The following is a 27,793-nucleotide window of genomic DNA, read 5'->3' as shown; positions in this document are numbered from 1 at the left end:
ACGAATTGTCAATTTTTTGATGTCATTGATCTCACCCATTCGTCACATCATGCATCTGAAGCTAACTATTTCGGTACAGCATGTATATAGCTATGGGGGCCGCAGTTGCCGAGTGGTTAAGGTGTACCAACACTTTAACACTAGCCCTCCACCTCTGGGTTGCGAGTTCAAAACCTACGTGGGACAGTTGCCAGGTACTGCCCGTAGGCCGGTGGTTTTTCTCCAGCTTTCCTCCACGTTCAAAACCTGGCACATATTTAAATGACCTTGGCTGTTAATAGGACATAAAACAAAAACAAACCAAACAAACCAAAAGTATATAGCTATATGCTTCGTTGGATGAACTGACTTGAAACAAATTGACAGATTATGCAAGCTATACATCCTAGTCATGCTATGTCGTATATACGAAATTCACTTCCAAGATTCTGTAAGTAATAATTTGATTGGTTATTCCAAAGGTCATCTTGACGTAACCCACTATGAGATGTCGTTACATGTTCATGTAAGGTAACAAGAATGACCATCTAGATTTTAATTAGATTGATACAGGTATGAAACAATCCGTCTAGTACTTCTTGAAACACAAGATAAACTACATGCTTCAACTGGCCAATCTCGCATCAAGGCATACATGTAAGTTCTTCCATTCTCCAATCAGCCTCTTAAAAATCTGACAAGGGCTGACTACAAGAAACATTTGGATTATCCAACCAGCATATAGCTCAAAAACAACAAAACCATAACAAAATTTAGGTACAAATTCATCCTTGGTACTCCAGGGATTACATTCACAATGCATGAAACCCCAGGAGTATCAACAAGGATGGTGTATGTAAGTGATGCAGTGAATCTTGAAACAAACACATTTTTAAAATTACAAAATTTTACTGAGAAGAGATATTCAACTCATAACATAAGAAAGCATGTGATTCTGTCTTCACAACTTGCATGCTAAACCTATGATTTCTTTCTATATAATACTGTATCATATTTAGCACTTTTTTCTTATCCGTGGTCAGCCTTTTCATTGGCCAAAGTTCTTTTCGTTCATGAAGGCTGTTTAGATACACAAGCAAGATTTCTGGAGAATGACAAGCTACTACAGGGCAAGAGACAATATCTTCAAAACTGAATCCACGACTCATCAAGACCTTTAAATTTTCTGTGACATCTTCTTCGTGCTGTAAAACAAGGTCTTTCAAATCACTATCTACATGATGGTCTTTCAAATATTCGTAGAATTTGCAATGTAGCTTCGTTCTAGATTTCGGGAAAATCCTTTTGTAATTACAGAAGTTGTAAATTTCCTTCAAATCCAGTTCCTCAACTGTCACTCCAAACTCGGCAGCATGTGCAAGAAGGGCAACTAACTTTTCGTAACAGATCCCATTTACTGTTTTGTCATACTTGGCGATATCTTCCTCAGAAAATGTAATCCCTTTACTTTTGAAAAATTTCAAAACATTTTCCTTGTTTGTGACTGATCGTTTCCAAACATACACACAAGACATAGGTTTCTTTTTTGAGTTATTTTTTGCATAGAGAAAATATCGAAAAAGCCAACGGTCACTTGTACCAAATTCCACAGGTGGCATGTACATTCCTGAAGGTTCACTTCTAATCATATCTAAAATGGTATTCAGTTTTTTATTTCCCAGAGAAAACATTCGATGATGATCAATCATTTGTGGAACGGAAAATCCATGCTGTTTAAGTGCGTAGACTTTGGAAACAGTTCGGTCCCAGCTGTTACCGTATTTTTTTTCATTGATCTTTGCCAAACGTAACATATCCTCAGGTTTACAGTCGAGAACTGAGGAATGTTTAACTATTTCTACCATGTTCCATTTAAGCTGATGTCCCTTCTTTTTCAGGCGGTTAGTTTCTAAAACCTTTTGGCGTTCTTGAAGCATATACTGAAAAAGAGGAAAAAGCAGTTTGTGAAATATAGTCAAACCTCTCTATAAAGACCACTCAAAGGACTTGCACAAAGAAAAAGTGGACTTTACATAGACTTAGAGGTAGGCAAGGAATTGTGTTTCACTGGAATAAAAAAAAAGTGGTCTTTATAGACAGGTTTTTGCTATATACAAGTGACCTTTATAGAGAGGTGTTTGTTATGTACAGGTGACCTATGAGGAAATCCAACTGCTGACTAATTCATATATACTAGAAATTTCTTTTTGGCACAAATAAATCATCTTGGTACTTCAATGCAATATTCACTTACAGTATTATGAAAAGGAGCTCTGGAGGCTGAAATAATTTGTATGAAATGCAGCTGCTTGCACTGCAGAAAGTTCCTTGTGAAAATTTTCAGTAAACAGATCATTCTGTTTGTTGTTCAAGAACATGGTGAAGATTATTTAAGACAGCACTTTCTTTCAAAATGGTTATTGTCAAGAGTTTGCTGTGATCTGTGCCTTTCATTACAAAGCACGGAGTCATCATTTCCAATAGTCCAGTTGAAGCATTTCAAGGGAAACTGAATTAAGGTCCACCCATCATTCGCTGTTCTTATTCTGAAATTGTAAAAAAAAAATCTGTCTTACAATTCATATTACCATAATACTTATTGGTGAAAATTCACTTCTATGTCTAAAAACCAATACTCTGGTGATAACACAACAAACCCAACAGGTGTCATCTCCTGTCGTGGTACTGTAGTAGGCTAAAAATGACAATGATCGTATCTATTACAGTCAGAATTTTGGAGCCTGCAATTTTGGTCAGTTTTAGTGGACTACTACTGTCCCCATTGTGAATCTGATTTGAACCCATGTTCTATGAGACAGTGGTCTGGAAGTCAAGCATGACTGGACTCATCATTAAAACACAGGGCCTGTTTGTTTATGCGGACAAACCGGTTCGTCAGTTTTTAAATGAAATATTTCAAACATATATCTTGACGGACCTGAAAATGTTAATACAGGCCTTGGGAGTCTTTGTCAAAAACGAAAACGGCCATGATGTACATTGCACTTACATTTATTGTAAATCTATAAAAGTTTACATTGTCTATATCACTATGTACCATATTTTGTAAATGACTGTCAGCGTATCAATTAGCGATCACAGCTAACGCCACACCATACTAATTTATATGGATTAAATATAAGCTAGCCTAGATGTTTCGCTGTAATATCCTTTCTCGGGTCTCTTTTCTGGCGGCTTGACTTTTTACTCAAATACACTCAAACACACTCAAATACAAATAAAATATAGGTATAGCCTACTCAAATACGCATGTATTTCACACATATAACCTCATTTTGTGCCTAAAATGATCATTAAATGTACGAATAAGGCTCCGATCTTGCGAACTACGATACCCGAATGGACGGCCATGTTGGATGTATTAGTGGATTCTTTACATTAGTGACTCGCTGGGAAGGCATTCTTTACGTTAAAAGCGGTTGATAAAATTGCATTAGACAAAAATTATTGTCAAAGTTAAACATTTTTCTGTTGATTTTCGACAACCACAACAGAAAAATACCAGGGCTACTTGTAGAATTACGCCGAGATTTAGGTCTTTGTTATATACTTTCACTTTGCACCGTGTGGTTTGACTTAAATGGTATCGGCGACGTACCCAGGTGCATTTGTATTGTCCCTGTATATTCTACGGGCATTTACAATTTACACAGTCACCAAAAATGGAATATTCAGTATATATGTACTAAATTATTTGTTGGATGTAAATACAGCAGAGCTCCCATTTTTGTTGGTTTTAGTACTATAATATGCCTGTCTTTTTCAATTATGATTGTGCTATGCATAACATATTATTTCAATGTATGCAAAGAAATTGAATGATCAATTTAGAATTCACACATTAGTGACAAATAAAAAAAAAATCATCTGAACATATCATCATCTGATCTGAATCATCTGAAAAAATCATCCAGAACATATTTCTGGATGTTGTCAAATACACCTGATAAGTGACATTATATGTTGTCTTGAATACATATAGATCTATTTCACTCAGAGTTCACCCAGGGAACATCCTTAAAAGCAAATGTGAAAGAACAGGAATAATGACTAGGCATGTTTTAAGCATACTTTCTGTTTATAGAAATTGCATTTGTTTTATAATATCCCCACATGCCCTTTATACCACACATAAATAACATAAACAAAATGGAATCAGAGTATTATTGTTTTGATAAAAAGAAATCGACTTAGGCCTACCTACTGCAAGGAGCTTCATAGCAACGGAACCTATTTCGACGAACTACACGTGTTCGTCCGGGCACCTGTCGTTTCGTCGTCTGGTTCAGCAAACCTAACCAATAACGAGGGTGTCATCACATCTGACTTTTATATTATCTTCATGCTGTTTAAATTTTCAATTTAAGTTAGTTCTTTTAATTCACGTTAATGCAGTACCTCGAAATTTAAAGTGTTTCCTCTCGTGACCGTTCTTGGATCCCTCGTTTCGCCATTAAAACACGCGGTTGACACAGATCGGTGTAATAATTACCGACCCGGATGAACGACGGAACGCAACCAAGCGAATGTCGACAGCATAATGACACTTTTAGGGGAAGATAAGGAAATAAAACCAGTGGGTCTACACATCATCAGATAATTAACAAAAGCTTGGAGTAAAATAAATGACCATAATTTTATTTGATGCCACTTTAAAAGAAAATTGTAAAAAAAAAAAAATTCATAGACACCTTGATGATTAAAAGCACATATCTGTCCCTTTAACTGTTGACACTAGGAAACAAAAGAAAAATCTGTGATAATTTTTCAACAACACAAGTGCCTTATCACGCACTCTTATATGGCATAGATAAATCGCTTTATATTATTTTGGCAAGGGAGGTAATACTCGAGGATTGTCGCCCTTAACAAGAATTTCCCAATACATTACATGTGTTTACACAGATATCTCTATTTTTAATTCAGATACCTATCTCTATTAAAAACGTAAATAAAGATACCCGTATTTAAAATACATATATCTCTTATTTGAATAAGCATATCTTCACTTTGTCAATAAATATATAGATACCTCTATAATTCAAATAAATATATCCGAATTAAAAAAAAACACCTAAACGCCTGGCAATAATGCCTATAGGGTTTTTACCTATAATATTTATTTCAGATATCTGTATTTCAAATAGAGAATTCTGTATCTTAGATAGAGATATCTGTAGATTATATAGATATATATTTAATTTTGGTCCCTATTTGATAGAAAATAAATATAGATCTTTATTTCACACATGAATACAGATATCTCTCATTTAAAAGCAGATATCTGTATTTTGTCAACCAATACAGATATCTCAAATTTAAATAAAGATATATAGTTAAATGAGTAAAAACTCAAACGGCTTGCCATAACTAGCTCCTTACACATACGATATGAAAAAGTAAATCCCAGTCACTGGAAAATACATCAAAGTGGTATCATATAACGCTCGATATCAACAGTCTCTCGTTAGCGGTATATCTGGTATAACAAAGTTTTATTACATTTTTACCAGTGAAATATCAAAAATTATTCATTTTATAAAAGTGATATTTTTCACTAGTGAAGAATATCATATTTTTCATATCACTTTTGCTGATTTGACCAATCAAATTAATGATTATAAAATACCACAATAATTGACCAATCAGAAAGCCCGACATATATGTCAGCACCTGGACAGGGGGAACTACATTTTTTGTATGCAAACTTTCGCTGTAGGCCTAGTTAGCATACGGGGAAGGTTTTTCGTTGATAAAAAATGTAATAAACAGAATATTTAACAGTATCTTCAGTAATACCAAATATATTTCACTCGTGTGGCTAATATTTTGATATTAGCCCCACTCGTGAAATATATTTGGTATTACTGAAGACACTGTTAGATATCCTCTATATATTCACTTAATAATTGTGGTTCATTCGTGCTCTTGTGTCTACACTCTACAATTTGTGTCACTTTTGAAAGAAACAGCCTGAACAGACATACATATATATTGCTAACTGGCAAACAAAATTAAATTTAGTGACAAAGCATAAAATAAAAATAAAAATAAAACAACAAAAATAAAATCAAATAAAAAGACCAAAATAGATTTTTTTAAAACCCACAAAAAAAACAACAAACAAACAAACAAAAAACTGAACAAAAACATAAAACAAAAAAACAAAAACAACAAGAGGCCTAGGGGCCTTAACGGTCATCTGACTCTAAATTAAAACCCTTATATTATTGTAGTATGCATTCTCTGTAGCAAGTATATAGTGGCACTGTTGGCCATGGTGGCCATCTTGGATTTCTGACCGACCCAATAAATAACAACACTTGGTCTGGACCATCTAAGGATAATTTCTGGTAAGTTAGAGCTGAATCCCACCGGTGGAATTTGAGAAGAAGTTTGAAATAGGTGTTGTTCAGGAAAACCATGATTGCGCAATCATGTTACAAAATGGCCGCCATTGCTGCCATGTCAAAGTTTTCACGAGGCCGAAAAAATAACAACACTTTGTTGGCCCTCCTTCCTTGACAACCTCACCCATTTCCAGCTCAATGACACTAATGGAACTGGAGAAGAAGTTTAAAAAGTGTTTTTCAAGATGGTGGTTACGGCGGCCATCTTGGATTTCAGACCAATCTAAAAAATAACAACACTTGGTCGGGATCATATCAGGAACATTTCAGGCAAGTTTCAGCTCAATAGCACTGGTGGAACTTGAGAAGAAGTTTAAAATTTGTTTTTCAATATGGTGGTTATGACGGCCATCTTGGATTTTGGACCAACCCGAAAAATAACAAAAAATAACAACACTTGATCGGGATCATATCAGGAACATTTCAGGCAAGTTTCAGCTCAATAGCACTGGTGGAACTTGAGAAGAAGTTTAAAATGTGTTTTTCAAGATGGCGGCTATGGCGGCCATCTTGGATTTCGGACCGACCCGAAAAATAACAACACTTTGTCGGGATCATATCAGGATCATTTCAGGCAAGTTTCAGCGCAATAGCACTGGTGGAACTTGAGAAGAAGTTTAAAATGTGTTTTTCAAGATGGCGGCTATGGCGGCCATCTTGGATTTCAGACTGACCCGAAAAATAACTACACTTGGTCGGGATCATATCAGGATCATTTCAGGCAAGTTTCAGCTCAATAGCACTGGTGGAACTTGAGAAGAAGTTTAAAATATGTTTTTCAAGATGGCGGCTATGGCGGCCATCTTGGATTTCGGACCGACCCAAAAAATAACAACACTTGGTCGGGATCATTTCAGGATCATTTCTGGCAAGTTTCAGCCCAACAGCACTGGTGGAACTTGAGAAGAAGTTTAAAATGTGTTTTCAAAATGGCGGCTATGGCGGCCATCTTGGATTTCGGACCAACCCGAAAAATAACAACACTTAGTCAGGACCATCTCAGGATCATTTCTGGCAAGTTTCATCTTAATGCCACTGGAGGAACTTGAGAAGAAGATTGAAATGTGAAAAGTTTACGGACGGCGCACGGCGCACGGCGGACAGCGGACGACGACGGACGAAACATGATGGCTATAGGTCATCCTGACCCTTCGGGTCAGATGACCTAAAAATCAAAATTTAAGAAAATTAAAAAAAAAAAAAAATAAAAAAACACACAAACAAACAAAACAAAAACAAAATGAAACAAACAAAAAACTCAAGAAAGAAAAAAAGCAAGCAAAAACGAAGAAAAGAATATCAAAGTTCAATCGAGAGAAAAAAAAATAAAATCAATCAAACGAACAAAATACAAGAGACAAACATTGAAGAGCGATCAGGTACATGTAAATACACTTTATGGAGGACCGGACATACCCTAAACTGACAACACGACCTTGATACGAATATTCTCCACACAACTAGGAAGTTAGTGATCACTTCCTATTTCTCAGATAATTAATCTAAGTCGATATCACTGTCCAGCAAAAAGACAGAGATTAATAAAGTCTACAAAGGGAAATGAATAGACAATTTAAAAAAATCTAAATAAAAACAGTATAGGATTGTTGGAACTCCCTGTCGAATACCTTAGTAAATTATTATTTCTTTCAATGTCGATAGCAAGATTAAACAAATTATATATCAAAGTCCAACAAATCACACATATTTGATCAACGAACTGGATCGATAAACAGCCAGAGGCTACCACCGCACAATCTCCGAAAGTAAAGCGCCTGGAGAGAGGATTAATTAAATGTGGCCATACACGACGCGACGAATCACCCATGAAATTTAAAACATTAAATTCCAGGAAAGTGGTAAATACATCTCTCGACTGTTTTATAGATTTTTATATATATTATTATTATGTTTGAAATCCAAATATTGACTAGAATGTATTTAATATTTGTGTATCGGAGTATGTTGTTAATTGGACGTTAAACAAAATAAACCAAACCAAACTAAAATGTTGGGAAAACGACAAAATTGCGTGAAAAACTACACGTAACAAACAGCTTTCTACTGTTTTATAGATTTATATTATCATTATGCTTGAAATACTTTTTTTTTATTTAAACATATTTTTATTGTTAAATATAACAACAGGAATAGGACACAAGTTATCGCAACTTAAAAACGCCTTCTTCCAATAATCATTATGTACATAATATGAATTTACAATATAATACAGTATATAAAGTATATGATGTAAGAAAAGACAGAGATGGGGGACAGAATGAAAAGTAAATATGTTAATGCCAGTTAATTGAGAGAGAGAGAGAGAGAGAGAGAGAGAGAGAGAGAGATGACCTAAAATCGATTACTGGATTTAATAAAATTTTGAACATATTGAAAAATATAGCCATTTTGTTCATCAGATAGTTTAGGAGAACCCCAGAGAATAACATTAAGAGTCACATTACAATAGCGGGAGAGATTATCAAATAAAGTTTCACGCTCTCTTCTGTACAATATACAATCAAAAAAATAATGATACACGTTTTCACGCTCATTACCACATGCACAGGTTGTATCATTAATTATATTTACTCTATACAAATCATAGTTTAAGCTACAACAAACATGTCTTAACCTTGTGTGTAAAACATTTAATTTTCTATTTCCAGTTAGATAATAAATAGGTAATACATCACGATTGTTTTCTATTTTGGATTTAAAACTACTAATGGATGGCTGTTCTCTGACATCAATAGGTACATTATTCCATAACCTAACAGAAGATGGGATAAAGGATTCATAAGAAGTAGACAATCGAAAATTTGGAACGGTATAGTTTTCTTTATTTCTAACATTATACGAATTACGTTCACCTACTCATGGAGGAAGAAGATTGCTGAAATAGGAAGGAGTTAAATCATTGTGGAGTTTATACATCATTGAAAGTTTACGGAACTTTCTTCTTTCAGATAAAGGTTGGAGCTGGGATTCTTTATATAGAGATTGTTTGCTAGAGAAAGATGGCATGCCGGTAATGATTCTTGCTGCCTCAAGTTGAACTTGTTCTAGTTTATTTACATCTGCCAGAGAACAACCATCCCATACCTCACAAGCATATTCCAATACAGGCAGCACAAATACTCTATAAATTCGTAATAAAGTTTTTCTACTCAACAAAAATTTGAATTTCCTTAACACCGATACCTTTTTCATACATGTTTGTATTATTTCTGCTATGTGCAGGGACCACTTTGCATCCGAACTGAAAGTCACACCTAAATGTCTATGGTTACCAACTAATTTCAAAGTTTCTTCTCCAAAACTAAGGTTCAAGGGTGGAATATTTTTTTAATTTGTTATTAGCAATACATCAGTTTTTTGTGGGTTAAATTTAGTGAGCCAGTCTTGAGACCATTTATTGAGTTTTTGCAAGTCATTATTAAGAGATCTTTGAATGTCTAAAAGAGATGATGAAGAATACATTAACGAAGTGTCATCAGCAAATAAACGAGATATACTATTCATATTATCAACAATATCATTTATATATATTAAAAACAAAAGGGGTCCCAAAACGCTTCCCTGTGGTACGCCAGCAGTCGTGTAACCTGTATTGGAGTATACATTTTTAACTAAAACTTGTTGCTGACGACCAGAAATATAATTTTTTAACCGCTCTAGAAAATCACCCCTAATACCATATGCTTCTAATTTAATTAACAAACCCTTGTGCCATACAAGGTCAAACGCTTTGGAGATGTCGCAAAAGATAAGACATGCGTGTTTTTTTTCCCTGTAGTGAACAACAAATATTGTGGTAAATTTCGATAAGTTGGTGTACTGCAGAGTGACATGACCTGAAACCAGACTGTTTTTCATAGAAAAGGGAGTTTTCATGAAAATAATTGTATATGTGTTTAAAAACAACTCTTTCAAAAACTTTACCGATACAAGACAGAAGAGTAATTGGTCGATAATTGGACACTAAACGTCTATCACCCTTTTTGAAAAGGGGAAGTACAACGCCTTTCTTCCAGATTTCAGGAAAACTTGTTTGATTAAAAGACAAATTAAACAAAATTGATAAAGGTTTACATATGGAATTTGCAGTAAATTTTAACATATGGTGACTTATGGTATCATGACCAGATGCTTTCCCTAGTTTAAGAATTTTCAGAATATCGCAAACTTCGTCGGATCTGACTACAACAGAGTCAAGGAAAGAATTAGTTCTAAGATTAAAATTTGGCAATGGAACCTCCCTATCATCAATTGTTGAAATAGAACAAAAATAGTTATTCAAAATATTGGCTTTTTCCACATCACCAAGTTAAATATTTCCACTATCTGGGTTAGTAAGTGGTGGAATAACTTCCAGCTACTCAGATTGTTTATATAATTTATCTCCAATAAGATTTAGGGTTACTAGTGTCAAGTTTATCAATAATGTCCCCAACTTTATCATAAAACAACTCCCTTGCATGCTTTTTCATATCATTGACCTTATTTCTTTGTTGTTTATATTTTGTTAGATTGGAAATGGACTTAACACGCTTGAATACTTTACGGATTCTATCTCGTAGCCGCATAGCTTTCCTGAGTTCTGAATTCATCCATAGTTTATCTTGTGGTCTAATAACAACTGATTTTTTTGGTATACATTCCGAAGCATATGATAAACATAAACAGTGAATCTAACACAGGCGATATCAACAGAATCAAAATTTTGGAAAAATGTTTCCCAATCAAAAGTATTAATCAAATTATTTAACTTATTAAAATCTGCATTTTTATATGACCAGACTTGACGAGTATAATTACGGGATAGACTAATGGGTATAGACAGGAATACTACACATCCGTCATGATCACTTATATTACGATCTATCTTAATAACATGAGAATCTGTACATCTAGAATTATCACTCAATACAATAGGGTCCAATAAACTATGTCTCGTCAATCCGTGTCTAGTGGGTTCATTAATAACATTGGTTAAGTCCATTTCCAACATAATTTGATTTAAAATATGGTTATGCGATATGGTTAAAAAATCAACATTTATATCTCCAACAATTACCACATTCGTTGTAATTTCTAAGGCTTTCTCAATAGAATATTTAAAATGTTCCCAAAAAGGATGACATGAACCTTCCGGTCGATATAAAGTACACAGTAATGAAATTTGCCTGTCCATTTCGATTTGTATCCAAATATTTTCTCCATGTACAAATTCAAGATCGTATCTTCGAATACATTTCAACGAATCAGAATAATACACTAATAAACCTCCACCTGAGAAATTTCTATCTTTTCGAAACGGCTCCATAAAACCCGGTATAGTTAATTCAGAAAATGGTACATGGTGATCTAAATGGGTTTCGGTAAAGCACAAGGTATCAAATTCATCTGCTATATTTTCAATATATTCCAATTTGTTTCTTATACTCCTAGTATTTAAATGAAATATAGACAATTCATTTTCCGCGGGACCAGGGTTTGATTCTATATCCATGTCCAATATCAACAGTAATAATAAAATATTGTAATAGAATATGTTGTCAAATTGTGACTGTATGCACATAAAGACGAAGGATATCAAACTTGCTATCAAACTAGATAAAATATCTAAAAAAATTAGCACTGATGTGACCTTTAAAATGAATCTTCTTAAAAATTAGTCCCCCATAAGCTACATTGTAAAAACTTCCGATAGAAACTCTGTGCCAAATTGCGGATATATCACCTTCTAACCATTATCAAAATTAGTCAACCGCACAGTGATCCCATCGGAAACATTCACAATAATAGCATTATAAACTATTCCGAGAAAGAAAACGGCTCTTGAATACACATTTTGGTTTCTTAATAAACGGTCATGGTCAAGGTTTAGTAAACAATAGACAGGTAGATAAACGAGAAAGAAAGATGATACAAGTAAGGATAAAGCGAGAAGAAATATAGAAAATGGAACAGAAGTATGTAGTGACATAACTAATTGATCGAGAGAAAGTGAAGATCGGATATGCTTATATAAATCCTTATTTACTAGTTTGTATTTAATATTTGACTCAAAATTGAGTGAAAATCTGCACGTAACAAACAGTAAATGATGATATATCAGTTTGATTTGAATATGTCTGAACATGGAAGAATCAACTATGGCCTACTGTCATTGTGTATCATTGTGAAACAATTGTTGTTGTTTTTATCGGTCTCATTGTTCTTATAAATTTCTATCAAAGTTCCAAATAATATAAGATATTTTATATATCTAATTAATATATCAAATCATATACATAAGATCAAATTATTAGGATATAACACATCCTATATATCCTGTAACTTGACAGCAAACTGTCTTATTTATAAATTATATAAGGTATTTTACATAATTTTATGAAATACTACCGCCATAGCTCCAGGAATATGTATTAACTCGTCCTGTCAAGGACGTGGATATTTTCTCCCCTGCCACCGTTTTCTTTAGGCAAATGAAATTGACACATGCAGAATGACCCTAAGAGGCGAATTTAAGGTTTCTGGACGGAGAAGTAATCCACCGTGATATGTCACCGAGCTGTATCGTACCACCAGCTGTGGTCGTCTGGGTTTCACGCAGTCTGCACACAAATAACCCCTAAGGGCTGAAAATATGGCCAGAAATGATGGATCGTGTCAGAAGAGTAAAGTATACAAGCTCCCTTGTGTACCCCGAGTACATCTCTGTAGGTCAACTCCCACGGATCAGCTCGTGTTTATGTTTAGTGACGACGGTTGTCAAAGGTAAGTATATATTATGCAGTTTCTTCTAACATAGATCAATACCATTTTTCATTTTTTCTTTATTTTTGTTAAACCATCAAGTTTTGAAGTAAATCGGAAATTAGACAATAGATATCACGTCACGGACTTGTGACGTCGCGTTCTTGAAAATATATAGATACAATTTTGGATTCTTCCAAGAGATGACGCTAATTCAGCTGAATTGCAACCAAAGGAATGTATACGTTCTAGTAGCACTAGCCATATGACGTCATTTTGACGTCTTGTTAACCTAACTCACGTCGACGTTTTATGTTACAGACTTATACATCAAACTTCTAGACGATAATGATTTAAATGATTGCTTGCCTAAATCTACGTGACGTCAGAGGTTTTTTACTACCAAGTTTTGCAGTAAATCAGAAATTTTAAACAATATAATTTACGTCACGAACTTTTGACGTCACGTTCTTGAAAAATATACAAATACAATTTTGGAGTCTTCCAAGAGATTACGCTAATTCAGCTGAATTGCAACCACAGGAATTTATATGTTCTAGTACAATAGAAAAATATACAGATACAATTTTGGAGTCTTCCAAGAGATTACGCTAATTCAGCTGAATTGCAACCACAGGAATTTATATGTTCTAGTAGCAATAGCCATATGACGTCAATTTTACGCCATGTTTACCTAACTCATGTAAACGCTTTGTACATTGCTGAGATAGCACATGTTATAGACTTACATCAAACTTCTAGACGACGATGATTTAAATGATGTCATGTTTACCTAGAAATTACGTGACGTCAGTGCTTTCAAAGTTGTTACAGATAATTCAGTTATGATGCTAATTGACATTTTATAAATTATTTAAATGCTCATGATGATTTCCAAGAAGCACTCTAGTATATAAACATAAACAAAAACAAGTAAACAAAAAAAACACACACACACTAGAGAAAAAGGACATGCCTATCTAAAAATAACCATTATATAAATAAAACCAGTAAACGACCTATAATTGTATTTATTGGCTATATGCATTCAATCATTACGTTATAACGGACGTCAATTTAATGTCTTGTAGGTTGCGTTCATACTGACAATTAATACAATTTGACTATTTAATTCTAAAATTCAAAATGATAACCCTACTAAGTTATTATAGGTTGTATCAATATTTTTAAATTAAAGATGTGTGTTTTATTGCATACGAAATAAATGGCCGCACACCTGTTCTGTGTTCGATGACGTCACACACTGTGTGTGACAGAATCGATAGGTTCTATACCTTCTTCATCAATACCAACTGTGTAATTTAGTTTCTACAAAAGCATCATATGACTAAAACTTCTTTATATTGGTGGTCGGGTGGCACAGTGGTAACGCATTTGCCTTTCACTTGGGCGGTCGAGGTTCGATTCCTCGATCGGACGTGAAAAGGTATGTGGTCACCTGCCCGACCATGTGGGGTTTTCCCGGGTACTCCGGTTTCCTCCCACGGTAAGACTCCTAGCACGCTTCCATCCGGGCCAACAAGCGTGATTTATATAAGTTGATATAACTTGTTTCGAAACTGCAGTAAAATAATAAGTTAACGTTAAAACTTCTTCCCGAAACTGTTAACATATACAAAATTTTGAACTATCTTAAAGCTGTAACCAAAGTCACCATTTTCATTTCAAACTATGTAAGTGAGAGTACCAAATTAATATATTTTTACATTCTAAAACAAATTTCATTTGTCTGATAATGTTTTGTTGTTTCTATATATTGTACAAGTATTTAGTCTAAAGTAATAGTTTCTACACCGTAAAAGTATTAGTCTGAAGTAATAGTTTCTACACTGTACAAGTATTTAGTCTGAAGTAATGGTTTCTACATTGTACAAGTATTAAGTCTGAAGTAATGGTTTCTACACTGTACAAGTATTTAGTCTGAAGTAATGGTTTCTACACTGTACAAGTATTTAGTCTGAAGTAATGGTTTCTACAATATCCATGATCGCTTTGACCGTTTCACCATAAAATTATAAATTTTGATATTTCTTTGAATTTAACTTATTCTAATTCATTTTTCAGGGACCAAGAAAATGAAATTCCCCGATTCTCCGCCGACCTTGACCTTAGCTGAGCGCATGCCATCTGAAATTTGTAAGAAACACATACTAACCGGATACCGCCGCCCACATCAACCATGGTCATATTACGTCATCAGTGTTTTCCACGCCAACAACCAGACACTCAATGTGTGGACGCATGTCATTGGCTTTCTATTTATAGCATACAGGGCATATGACATCTCATTGACCTTTGACATGCTACACGACCCAATGTTTCGACCCTTAGGAGCAGGGTTGCTATGCATCTTGACGCTCCTGGCTGCTAGCTCATTTGCTCACACTTTCGGGGACAAATCGGAAGTTGCCCATTACACGTGTTTTTGTATGGACTTCGATGCCATAGGGATCTATTCTATGGGTTGTGCTTTATTAAGCCATACCTATTTTACAAGAGACACAGGTCTGGGCAAATTTTCTAGTCAAATGGTCGAGACCCGGATGTATTTATTTGGCAATGCAGTTTTCAGTGTTGCTTTCCTTTACAAAAATTTACTTTGGAAGAGCTCACAAACTCTGCAAGATATTACAAGGATATGCCGTTTATTCTGGCTACTTTTGGTTTACATTGCCCTTAATACAACGATACTTCTGGCAGTCTCCTGGTTACCATGACAACACGTTAGGGCGTCATATATATCACGTGATATCTTTCCAACTCAACATATTGGTATATTCTGCACACGTGCCAGAACGCTGGTTCCCAAAAATGTTTGACGTTATTGGCCAATCCCATCAGTTACAACACATAATCATGGTGATCTTTGTAAATAATTTAATCAACGTGACGCTTGAAGAGTTGGAATCCTCTTCTTCAATCAAATTTATAAAGTGTATGACCAGAAAGCTTGGAACAATTGAAAATACGTATGGAGCGGTGATGTTGGTGGTGTATTTTAACTGTTTCGCTATTGCTGTGGCGACACTGTTTGCAATAGTCAAAGTAGGTCAGAATTCGGAATCGAAAGAAGTGCCAGACATTTCTAAAGCCACACGGAGTGACCTCAATGGCCAAGCACGGACCTCTAGTGATGGTATTTTGGACGAAGACACCAACATACCTTATTTTGACAGTCATTCGAGTTCGATATTGGTTAAAACGTCACTTCAAACATCAACCAACGAACTTACAGAACTTGCTTGTAATGCATGTCATTCATCTGAAGATGAATACCTTTTGGATAAATCACAATAACTGGAAGACAATTAAGCCAAACTCTACCGGTGCATATTACAATTTATTTGTGTACATTTATAAATGTGTACATTTTCTTCTTGCTGGTATCATCACCAGTTATAGGAAGGTGATATGAGATTTCAACGATATTGCCAGATTTAGAGACAATAATTCAGTATTACCTTTATGTATGACGTCACTTTAAGTGTGACGTCACAATGATTTGTGCTAAACACTGTACTTTTTTCTGGTTCTGGTTATTCTGGGTTTTATATCCAATATAACTATTCCATACTTTTATCCCGATGAATAAGTTTTATGAACCCGTAAAAAAGAAAGTAACGCGAGACGAATTAATTTTTATGTGACGTGTGCCTTTCAGACATATTTTACATCTTGTGAATGATGGTCGAACTTGTTTGTTTTGTATGTCCATCCTCGATTCTCCAGGGGAAGCGATAACTTTTGCTCTCTGAACGGAGAGTAAGATGGTCGTGAACCCTGGAGTACAGGGGACGAATCTCGATCTCCGGATTAGAGAGAACGATCATCACCGGGGTACAGAGAGCGAATGTGATCCTAGCCCCGGGGTACATAAAACGAAAGTGATCCTTACCTCCGGATTAGAGAAAGCGATCCCAACCCAGGGTACACTGGTACAGAGAGAGAAAGTGATCCTAAACCCGCGTTAGAGAGAGTAAAAGTGATCCTTGCCCCCGGATTAGAGAAATCGAGAACGAAAGTAATCAAAACCCCAGGGTACAGGAAGCGAACGTACAATGTACGTGATTTTAACACCAGAGGTACAGGGAGCAAACGTGCGTGATTGTGACCCCGGGGCACAGAGAGCGAGTGTACGTGATTGCAACCCCCGGGGCACAGAGAGCGAGAGTACGTAATTGGAACCCCCGCGGTACAGGGAGCGAATGTACGTGATTGTTACCCCGGGGCACAGGGAGCGAGTGTACGTGATTGTAGCCCCCGGGGTACTCGTAGCGAAATTGATCGTAACCCCCGGATTAACAAGGATGCTCGACATAATAGTATTTATGCTTTGTTATTGAATTTAACTTTCAAATTTTATATTTATGTTTAAACATGTATTTTGAATTAAATGAAATAAGTACATGTATCGAACTGGCTCAATACATAGAAATAAACTAAACCAAATTCAGCCTATAGCATCAATTTATTCAGATGTTCACGCTCCCTTTTTCTTCCCCTTGGCTTTAGATAACGACAGTTGATAGATGACACGGGTCGTACATTTCACCACACTCACAGACTGACTACATTTCTGTTTGACAAATCGCAAAATCACACGTGGAATATCTAGTACATCCGTTTGCTGTCCACATTTCTTGAAGGTAAATTATATGTTACTTACTAATGTTATATAAATGCATATGCATATGAATTATTTGAGAAAAAAAATGTTACATAACGTTTTGTATAGCATCTGGTGGCAAACATACAAATGCCGTCGCTATTTGTTACGGTGATTTTTATTGGCTGGTAGAGGTTTGCAATATTCTCTCAGAAAAAAACAAAAACTGCTGTAGCCCACTTGTATGACGTAATAGGTAATTATTTTTGCCCCCGTCCCCTTCTGGATCGGGGTTGTGTCTCGTTGTCTCCGGTTTAAAGGGCATTTGGGATTTTAGTAATAAGACACGTCTTTTACAAATGCATGGAATAGTATACGTAGGAGTCGAGTAAACGCGGGTTCCCTGTACAATCTAAGATTATCTTTTTGTTTTCTTTCTTTCTTTTTCTGTTTTAGTTTTTTGTTTTTTTTTTTTGTTTGTTTGTTTAGTTTTTTTTTGATTTGATGCCCAATCAATTTGATGAAAATGTATCAAGTCACCTTACTAGCTCAGACTTGCGGGAATTTCCCTTAAGCCTAGTGGTAGACTGTTTGCCTTGAGAGCTCCAGGTCATTAGTTCGAGTCCCGAGCGCGGGCAGAGTATTTTTATTACTCCTTACTATTACAGATGTGTCTAAATAATGCATTCTAAGTTGGACCTTCTTCGATTTATTAAATTTTCAGGAACTGAAAAAATGAAATTCCCCGATTCTCCACCGACCTTGACCTTAGCTGAGCGGATGCCATCTGAAATTTGTAAGAAACACATACTAACCGGATACCGCCGCCCACATCAACCATGGTCCTATTACGTCATCAGCGTCTTCCACGCCAACAACCAGACACTCAATGTGTGGACGCATGTCATTGGTTTTCTATTTATAGCATACAGGGCATATGACATCTCATTGACCTTTGACATGCTACACGACCCAACGTTTCGACCTTTAGGAGCAGGGCTGCTATGCATATTGACGCTCCTTGCTGTTAGCTCATTCGCTCACATTTTCGGCGATAAATCGGAAGTGGCTCATTACGCATGCTTCTGTATGGACTACGACGCCATAGCACTACACTCCTTGGGTTGTACCCTGATCAGCCATTCTTATTTTATCAAAGAAAAAACCCTGGCCTATTTTCTAGCCAAATGGTCGAGACCCGGATGTATTTATTTGGCAATGCAGTTTTCAGTATTACTTTCTTTTTTAAAAATCCGCTTCGGAAGAGCCAATAAACCAAGCAAGATATTACAAGGCTTTGCTGCATATGCGAGTTACTTGTGGTTCGTGTTGCCGTTGATACATCGTCACTTCCGGCAGTCACACAGTAACCATGACAACAACTTAGGACTACATATACATCATGTGATGTTATTTCATCTCAATATGTTGGTGTATATTGCACATTTGCCAGAACGCTGGTTCCCGAAAACGTTTGACATTATCGGGCATTCCCACCAGCTGCATCACGTCACTCTAGTACTTACCGTTAATAGTTTCCTCAACGTGACGCTTGAAGAATTAAAATCTTCGTCTTCCATTGTAAAGTTTATGGGCAGAAGCCTTGGAACAGTTGAAAATTCGTACGGAGTAGTAATGTTTATGATATATATCGATTGTTTCGTTATTGCAGTTTCAATCCTTTATGCAATCATGAAAGATTCACAAAATTCAGGAACGAGAGAAGAAGCGAGCAGTGTTAAATCCTCACGGACAGATCTCTGTGATAAGAAGCATCTGTCTGACGAAGGGATTTGGGTCGAAAACTTGGTGTCTGATGAAACTACATTTCAACCATCCTCTAACAACCCCTATGCGTACCCTTCATCGGAAGAGGAATACGTTATTGATAAATCACAATGAATGGCAAACATTTAAAGTCAAGGAAAGGAATCATAATGTATGTAAATCAGCTGATATTTTGGACTGAATATGTATTTCGCGGGATTATATGTATATTTATATCAAATATGATGATGACATGTTTTCTGTAACACCAGGCCTGGTTTCATCAACATAAAGACATTCCTGATAACTTACAAATTTGCTAAAGTATTAATACTATGTTACACTATTGCTATCGCTCTTTTCTTTGACTGACAGAATTACAGACATCTGCTTTGGGATTAATCAATAGTAATTAATACAAAACAATATTAGCCCCTAACAAGGTGTAACACTTGAAGATCAGACGTTGTATCGACTATGGAACGGAAGTAGGCATGTTGATATAGTAAGAGTAGATTCTAGGGGCTAATATCTTTTCTATAAATACTAACCAGAAGCAGACTCTTTTGTATAGAATACAATAAAGCTGTGTTATTTATTGGTTTGGTTTGGTTTATTTTGTTTAACGTCCTATTAACAGCCAGGATCATTTAAGGACGTGCCAGGTTTTGGAGGTGGAGGAAAGCCGGAGAACCCGGAGAAAAGCCACCGGCCTACGGTCAGTACCTGGCAACTGCCCCACGTGGGTTTCGAACTCGCAACCCAGAGGTGGAGGGCTAGTGATAAAGTGTCGGGACACCTTAACCACTCGGCCACCGCGAAGTGGTTAAGAATTGCTTAGCCTTCCCAAAGTAATGGAAACTACATGTATTAGGTCAATAGCCTGCTAGTAAGGTCATGACCTTTCCAATATCTACCTATATGACCTACTTCCTCGTAGTTTATATAATATACCTATGCAATCACATGGGTATTACATGTGAGGTACGAATATTGATATTTGGAGTTGTGTACATGAATAAATTATAGCAGGTCACTTTATATCCGAAAGAAACATTGAGATAAACATGACGTGTATTTAGGTATTCCTGCTTGGATGTTTACCGCTGGGAGATATTAGACAAATTTCTTCAATACATACTTAGGTAGAAGTGTACAGTAAAAATGCCCAATTCTGAAAAAATATGGCACATGTTTTAGATATTTGAACATTGCCAGTTAACCCTACATATTACATCTAATAAAGTATATATATATTTGTAATCTTTACAACATTTGCAATTTTAATACAGCTCTGAAGGATATGTAAACTTATTTTTTCTGTGATTTTTAGAGCTGTGAATACCATGGTAACAGCTTAAAAATTGCTCAAAAATTGCAAAATATTATTATATTTGACCAAAATGACACAATTCTGTACACATTTTTTTTCTGAAACCTATTTGAAATTAAATATCTCTATCCCAAAGACAGAATTAATCTTGTTTTGACATATGTTGTAAATTAAGTTTTCCTGCTATCTTACCTTTTCTGTGGGCCATTTTTCGCTGTAGGAAAAACTCAATTTCCTGTGTAAACACACTTTCGGAAAATCCTGAAATTTAAAATCCGAAACCAATTTATTAATTTTTGTTTTAACAAATGCGAAGCCTGTATGTACTATTTCAAGCTGAATATACCAATTAAAGTGTACATTTATTTTTTCATTTTTTTTTATATATCATAAAAGTTATTTGCTTGACAAAAAAATCACCCATGGCCAGGCTGTCCTACTGAAGTGTGCTACCTTACGCTATACAGTCAAACCTGTAATAAGCGGCCACCCAAGGGACCGACAGATATTGGCTGCTTAAGACAGGTGGCTGCTTAAACCAGGTTGGCCAGAAACGGCCTGTTGCCCAATTCTTTTTTCAACAGTTTGTTGAATTTGTCATATCATAATTATCAATCCTGTTTTCAAAGCTTGGTCAGTGTGAAGGGTTCTATGCGGAGATTATCGTAAACAAAAAAGAAACCACGTGACGATCGATATAAATACCTGGTCATGTGATCATCGCGGATGTCTACTTCCGGACAAAATGGCCGCTTAATACAGGACGATACAACGACTCGGGACAGATTTCGTGACCTTTGACCGGGTTAGACAGGTGACCGCTTATTTAAGGTTCATTATATAGTGTTTTCCATCGGGCGGACCACAGACTGGCCGCTTGATTAAAATTCGGTAAAAATGACTCCCCGGGGGTGTTCATGCGTGCTATACACACTAGGGGAGGTCCAAATAAATGTAGACTGTAACTAATTATCAAGTCCCTGTGGATTCGCGCACTTTAGGGATCAATATCTCTGTCCGATTTTGATACCGTTTTCGACTTGTTTCTTTTGGGAAAAGATGGAATAAATTTGATTTTTTTTTTTTTTTTTTACAATTCATATCTTCAAACAAGAAAGGTCGATCTATAGGTCATAAAAGGTCAAAGGTTAATTTGAAAAAGTAGCCTGGATTGTCTGCCGTAGTTATTCTTACAATCGATTCTAAGGAGGGGTTAATAGACGTAGCTCTTTTGGAAATGGAGGAGAGTAAGTACGTAAGGTTTAATGAGGACGTATCTTTGAGTAACGCCTCGGTCGGGCAATTGGGTACACATATGCTCATGCGCGTTGAAGTGTGTCCCCCTTGGCAAGTTATAACTCGCCTGATCTAGAGTCGAAGTGACGGATGGGATATTTCCGGCTTTGCACATCCGATATCAATATGAATGAACTATCTATATACACATGTATACATACAAGTACAAGCACACACATATATTGTATATATATACACGCAGAATGCACTTGGTTGACATGTCGTTCAAAAAAAGCCTGACGTATGATCTTTGGATAACAATTTAATACCGTCAAAAACGGAACGATCTGCTGTGCTTAATTCAGTAAGCATATACACTGATGACGCTGGCGAGTCGATTTTCATATCGGGAGCAGATGCATGATCGCCGAAGTATCGCAAGGTGAACACCAGTAAACGTGTACCTATAGCTGTGTACTCGACAGATCTTCACTACATGAGGGCATACCTGGAAAAAAATGCAATCTTCCGACTTGAATTATTCCTCTTTCTGTTCAACACGACAGGTCTGAGGTCTTTCCGGCCTGACTCTACGGTACACAGCTCGGTATAATACAGGTAAGTTGATGAAGTCAGAGAGGAGTTATTTATAGCTGTTGTTGTTATTTATCGGGCAACATTCACGACTGGAAAAGGTCGTGACAATACAGGTAAGTATTCTATGGTTGAGAAATTCGTGTATGTTTAAAGGGTATGTAAGAAAGATTTCTGTATACGTGTATAAGTTAACACAGGGACCCGAGAATTGGTTATATAGCTAGTCTATGTGTATTTGGACTTATTCTGCCGAGCAGAAAACAATTTTCGACATTGAAGACACTATATCAGACGGATAGGCTATCTATATGTATCGACGAGTCATTTTCATCCAGTGTTAATATACCCAATCCCCCCACCCCCCACCCCCATCCCCACCCCCGCCCCACCCTATCCTCCTAGGTCCAAATACACACCAAGACTGTGACATATTATCAGGCTCCTGTGTTTAATGTGTTAACAACACGTTGCGTCCTAGATCTTACACTGGCAAGAAATTATTACTACTGTAGATATACAATGTTCCACAGCTGTCGTAAGGTTAAATGCTCAATGTTCCAGTTTAGTGACGATATAGAGCAGGCATACTAGATATTCATATGTCACAAGTCTTTAAGATTAGCTTCATCATACATCTCATATTAACAAGAATTCAAGTGAAACCCCGAAATCAATTTCTATATTAAGAAAGGTCGAATTTCGACACGGGCGGTTATGTTTTTCTCTACAGAGACAATCGTGTGACGTCATCTGGTTATTGTGACGTCATTAATTATATAGGTGTTATTACATATATGCGTGTCTTACGATATTTACGACATAGCTACGCTACAGGGTAGGACGTGCCAGTTAGGTGGTAAAGCGAGTTCTCGAATGCATCAACGTAAATATTCGTGTACATGTCCTAATTTTTACCACTTAATATAGCTTTAGGGTTTTGTGTTTTTTTTTCTTTCTTTTATTTTTTTGAATATTCTGACTACAAATCCGCATATTGCTTACATTTGATGACAATCCACGTAAATTTAAATAATGTATTTTCGTCTCATTATATTATTACAAGATGATATTGTATAGGTGTTGTACCAGAGACAAATATACATGTACATGTATGTGTGTATATGTCTCTGGTTGTACCTATACAAGGACATTATATATATTGTAGGTTTCATTGCTAGGCCCTTAAGTAGGCCCTTAAAAAAATGCACAACGACAAGGCAAAATTTGAAGTATTTTCTATCTTTAATGATTACAAGAAATGACATTTAAACTGTTCCCAATATTCAAGCATAAAAACGTAAGTAAAAAATATTATTTTTGAACTTAATGACACCTGGTTATTTCCACTTTTGTAAAAAAAAAAAAAAAAAAAAAAAAAAAAGTTATCTCCCTTATTTGTCTGATCAATCTCACCATCTTGATTCATTGATACAAATGGTTTATATTTATGTAAAACTAGTTATCATAAACCATTATAGATTTAAAACTATTTCCCACGTATGTAGAAACAGAACAGCCTCTGTGACGTCATGATTCGTCATGATATATTCACTCAGATTATCCAAAATATAAACAATGGACACAATCAGAATAATACGACAATTGTGCCGTTAAAAGACAGCGATATAGGCAGTTTTTACTACTCGTTTGACTGTTTAAATTTGTATCAATTGTACACTTCCTTATTCCGATTAACAAGGAGATTAAGTGTTGATTTCTTTGTTGTTTCCTTATTGAATGAGGTATTTGAGGTAAAAATACACAAGATAAGAACTATTCCTTTTAACTTTACACAGGCGCGTGTAACCCAGAAAATCACACCATACTGATTCACACCATACCGATTCAAGAAGCAATGCGTTACCATTGTATTTTTTTTTTAATTTAAATATAAAGTTTAGAAAACAAGAATGAAAAGGTGCTTGGACGCAAGTCGTATTTTTTAAATTTAAATATTAATTTTAGAAAACAAGAATGAAAAGGTGCTTGGACGCAAGCCGTATTTTTTAAATTTAAATATTAATTTTAGAAAAACAAGATTGAAAAGGTGTTTAGACGCAAGTTAACATTATCAACGCTACATCCTCATATATATTATACATTTTCCAAAAGTACAAGCAAAATTTCACAAACGCCTGTGTACATTCTTTATTGTATAGAATAATGTAAAATTTTATAACTGTACGCCATGTATCATTGTAATTATATACGTGTGACCCCTTGTTACACACGTTAGTGTTTCACAGTGCTATCAATAAAACCTTGAAAGCACGAAACCTACCCTATCTATTCAATAATAGACATTACCGTTTCTAAACACCGAAAACACCATCGCACGAATATGTCACTATTTGTCCAAGAGAGCAGGTCAAAGGTCACGAACTCCGATGTAGATTTATGTAATATGATGTAATATAATGTAATGTGAACTCAACTTATTTTACAATAATTGCCAAACAACTTATATTAATCGCTCGTGTTGGTAATTTGGGAGGAAACCGGTGTACCCGGGGGGAAACGTCCCGGTCGCCTAGGTGAAAGGCAAGTGTTTTGCCATTGTGCCATCTGACCATCCAAATAATTTGTTTATCTATCATATATACATGTATGTAAATCTAAAGGAAAGAAAGAAAGAAAGAGAAAAGGGAAAAAGAAAGAAAGAAAGAAAGAGAAAAGGGGAAAAGAAAGAAAGAAAGAAAAAAGAAAAGGAAGGAAAGAAAGAAAGAAAGAAATGTGTCTTTTGTTCAATTGCAGATTACAAGTCATGAAATTCATTGAGCATTCGTTTAATTCATTGCAGGTTCCCTATGGCGATTTTCAACTTCCCGCCCACCGTGACCTCGAGTGACCACGGTCTGACCGCTGTGTGTAACAAACACATACATACGGGTTACCGCCGATCGTATCAACCATGGTCATATTATGTTTTAAGTGTCTTTCAGGCCAACAATCAAACTCTGAACATTTGGACTCATCTCATTGGCTTTCTATTTATAGCCGAAAAGGCACGTGTGATGTCTCTAACATTTGATTTTATTTATGATCCCGAATCTCGATCTTTAGGTGCAGGATTAATTAGCATATTCATACTTCTGATTGGCAGTTCTTGCGCGCATTTGTTTTGCGACCGATCCTATTGTGTGCACTACGCCTGCTTCTTCGTGGATTATAGCTGTGTTGGAATATATGCAATGGGTACCACCCATATTAGTCACAGCTTTCTGGTTAGGGATAAACAGTTGGCGACATTTCTCACAAAATGGTCAAGTCCAGTTTCAGTTTATTTATCTATACAACTAACCGTAGCGTTTTGTTGGACCAAGTTCCACCTTGGAATGGAACATAAAGCAACGAAAATCGTTCAACTAGCGACTGTAAGTTTGTTCTACTTATGGCTTCTTGTGCCTCTACTTCATCGCTGTATTTGGACATCGTATCTGGATAATGACGAAACGTTACATTTCCATAAATGGCATGTTCTGTTTGCCTTTCTCAACGCATTAGTATATATCGCCCACTTCCCTGAACGCTGCTTCCCAAGAACGTTTGACATTGTCGGTAATTCACATCAGTTACACCATATGCTTCTTGTTGCAACTGCCAACAGTTTTATCAACGCGACGCTTGAAGAAATAAAGAACACGAATCCGGCCAACAAAAAGTTGACAAATTACACAGTTGAGTATCTTGGGACAATATGGATGTCATACGGACTTTTGTTCCTCACTTTTATAACCAATGGTATGATCATCGTCGGTGCCAGCTTCAAGGTCAAGTTCGAAGAAAGCAAATCTAGTCGGGCACTTACTCCACCCCCAGCCAACGAGATCAAACACCGAGATATAAAACACGTTTGATAATATTGTGTGTTAATCTTGGAAAATCTGCGCTAAAGTCAAAACTCTATGTGAAAGCCATGCACGTGTAACGAATATCGATTTGTCTGCATTAATAATTTGCCAAACACTGAAATTGCACACTCGGTGATTCGCTGATAATGAAGCCAATTTCGGTGTGCGATGGTTTCTGTCATCGTCGGTATCCCACTGTTCTGACGCTCACAGAAAGACACCTTGGGACGATTGGTACACTTTTCGCCGTTTCCGAAAAATATTTCTTCGGGAAATTAGACCAATCAGAAGACCGCTTTTTGGGGGATTTTGTGTTCGACACAGTAACAGTGGCCACAATGGATTAACTTTTGGTAGTGAAAGAACAGTTTCAAATACATAATTGCAAAGACTTTCAAAAACCAAACATCAACGTTATTATTGATAATAAATATGTATGTTTGTCCGTTAAAGTCATTGACCATTATATTACATATATTGGTGGCGACTCCCATGACGGGGATCCCAAAAATGTTTCACACAAAAGAGTTCCGAAGTATGGTGGTATTTGATTGGTTGCTATTTTTAGAACCAAAAAGAGATTTTCTGTACCAATCGTCCCACGGTCTCTGTCCGTGAACGTCAGTGGGTTACTGATGACGTGTTTCCATCAGAAAGATGGCGTCTTCAGGAAAAGGGCGGCAAAGCAGCGAAGTGATGTACTATAGACCACAGGGGCTCGGTTTCGGGTTTTTGAGTAACATATGACATCAGTAAACAACCACAACACTATAAATTAAGTATTCGTATACATTCTAAAACCTTATAAAAAATCGGGGTTATCGATGTATAAAAAACGATAACCCCGATTGTTTATAAGGTTTTAGAATGTATACGAATACTTAATTTATAGTATTGTGGTTGTTTACGGATGTCATATGTTACTCAAAAACCCGAAACCGAGCCCCTGTGCTATAGACATGCATTTTTAATGTAAACACTAACAAAATAAACAGTTATGTTTTCCGGTGAAATGTATACCTGTTTGTTATTTGTGTTATTTGTTGATAATTCCTCTGGTATTGTACTGTTTTACAGATCATCGATAATCTGAGTCATTAATGGATAATACCTACCTCTAGTCACAGTTGTCTGCAGTGTTGGATTCACGATTTTCAGTTATTGGAGGGGGGCGGGGTTGCCAAATTACGGGGGTCCGGGGGAACGC

General features: G+C 36.0%; 4 protein-coding genes across 5 annotated transcripts; 3 read left to right on the top strand and 1 right to left on the bottom strand.

Annotated features, from left to right (window-relative positions):
• Positions 1-794: 794 nt before the first annotated feature.
• On the bottom strand, positions 795-4,487 carry LOC117338821. The gene is made up of 3 exons (XM_033900179.1): positions 4,399-4,487; positions 2,234-2,525; positions 795-1,919 (listed from the first exon to the last, which is right to left on the bottom strand). The coding sequence occupies exons 2-3, from the start codon at positions 2,333-2,335 to the stop codon at positions 888-890; spliced, it is 1,134 nt and encodes a 377-aa protein (XP_033756070.1). The 5' UTR covers positions 2,336-2,525; positions 4,399-4,487; the 3' UTR covers positions 795-887.
• An 8,576-nt stretch (positions 4,488-13,063) lies between these two features.
• On the top strand, positions 13,064-17,607 carry LOC117338812 (membrane progestin receptor alpha-like). The gene is made up of 2 exons (XM_033900168.1): positions 13,064-13,196; positions 15,261-17,607. The coding sequence occupies exons 1-2, from the start codon at positions 13,076-13,078 to the stop codon at positions 15,911-15,913; spliced, it is 774 nt and encodes a 257-aa protein (XP_033756059.1). The 5' UTR covers positions 13,064-13,075; the 3' UTR covers positions 15,914-17,607.
• On the top strand, positions 16,425-20,172 carry LOC117338799 (membrane progestin receptor alpha-B-like). Of its 2 annotated transcripts, XM_033900157.1 has the most exons (3): positions 16,425-16,522; positions 17,709-17,842; positions 18,527-20,172. In XM_033900157.1, exon 3 carries the CDS (start codon positions 18,538-18,540, stop codon positions 19,702-19,704), a length of 1,167 nt encoding a protein of 388 aa, XP_033756048.1. In that variant the 5' UTR covers positions 16,425-16,522; positions 17,709-17,842; positions 18,527-18,537; the 3' UTR covers positions 19,705-20,172. The 2 variants fall into 2 exon arrangements, with proteins under 2 accessions (XP_033756048.1, XP_033756039.1); XM_033900148.1 differs by lacking the exon at positions 16,425-16,522 and having other exon boundaries at positions 17,457-17,842.
• A 2,127-nt stretch (positions 20,173-22,299) lies between these two features.
• LOC117338790 (membrane progestin receptor alpha-like) lies at positions 22,300-27,589 on the top strand. The gene is made up of 2 exons (XM_033900138.1): positions 22,300-22,756; positions 25,536-27,589. Exon 2 carries the CDS (start codon positions 25,543-25,545, stop codon positions 26,590-26,592), a length of 1,050 nt encoding a protein of 349 aa, XP_033756029.1. The 5' UTR covers positions 22,300-22,756; positions 25,536-25,542; the 3' UTR covers positions 26,593-27,589.
• Positions 27,590-27,793: the final 204 nt, after the last annotated feature.

The sequence above is a fragment of the Pecten maximus genome, chromosome 1 (assembly GCF_902652985.1).
Source record: "Pecten maximus chromosome 1, xPecMax1.1, whole genome shotgun sequence".
NCBI lineage: Eukaryota > Metazoa > Mollusca > Bivalvia > Pectinida > Pectinidae > Pecten > Pecten maximus.
Note: the sequence above shows the minus strand (reverse complement) of the source record. Positions and strands in the feature narration are given on the sequence as shown.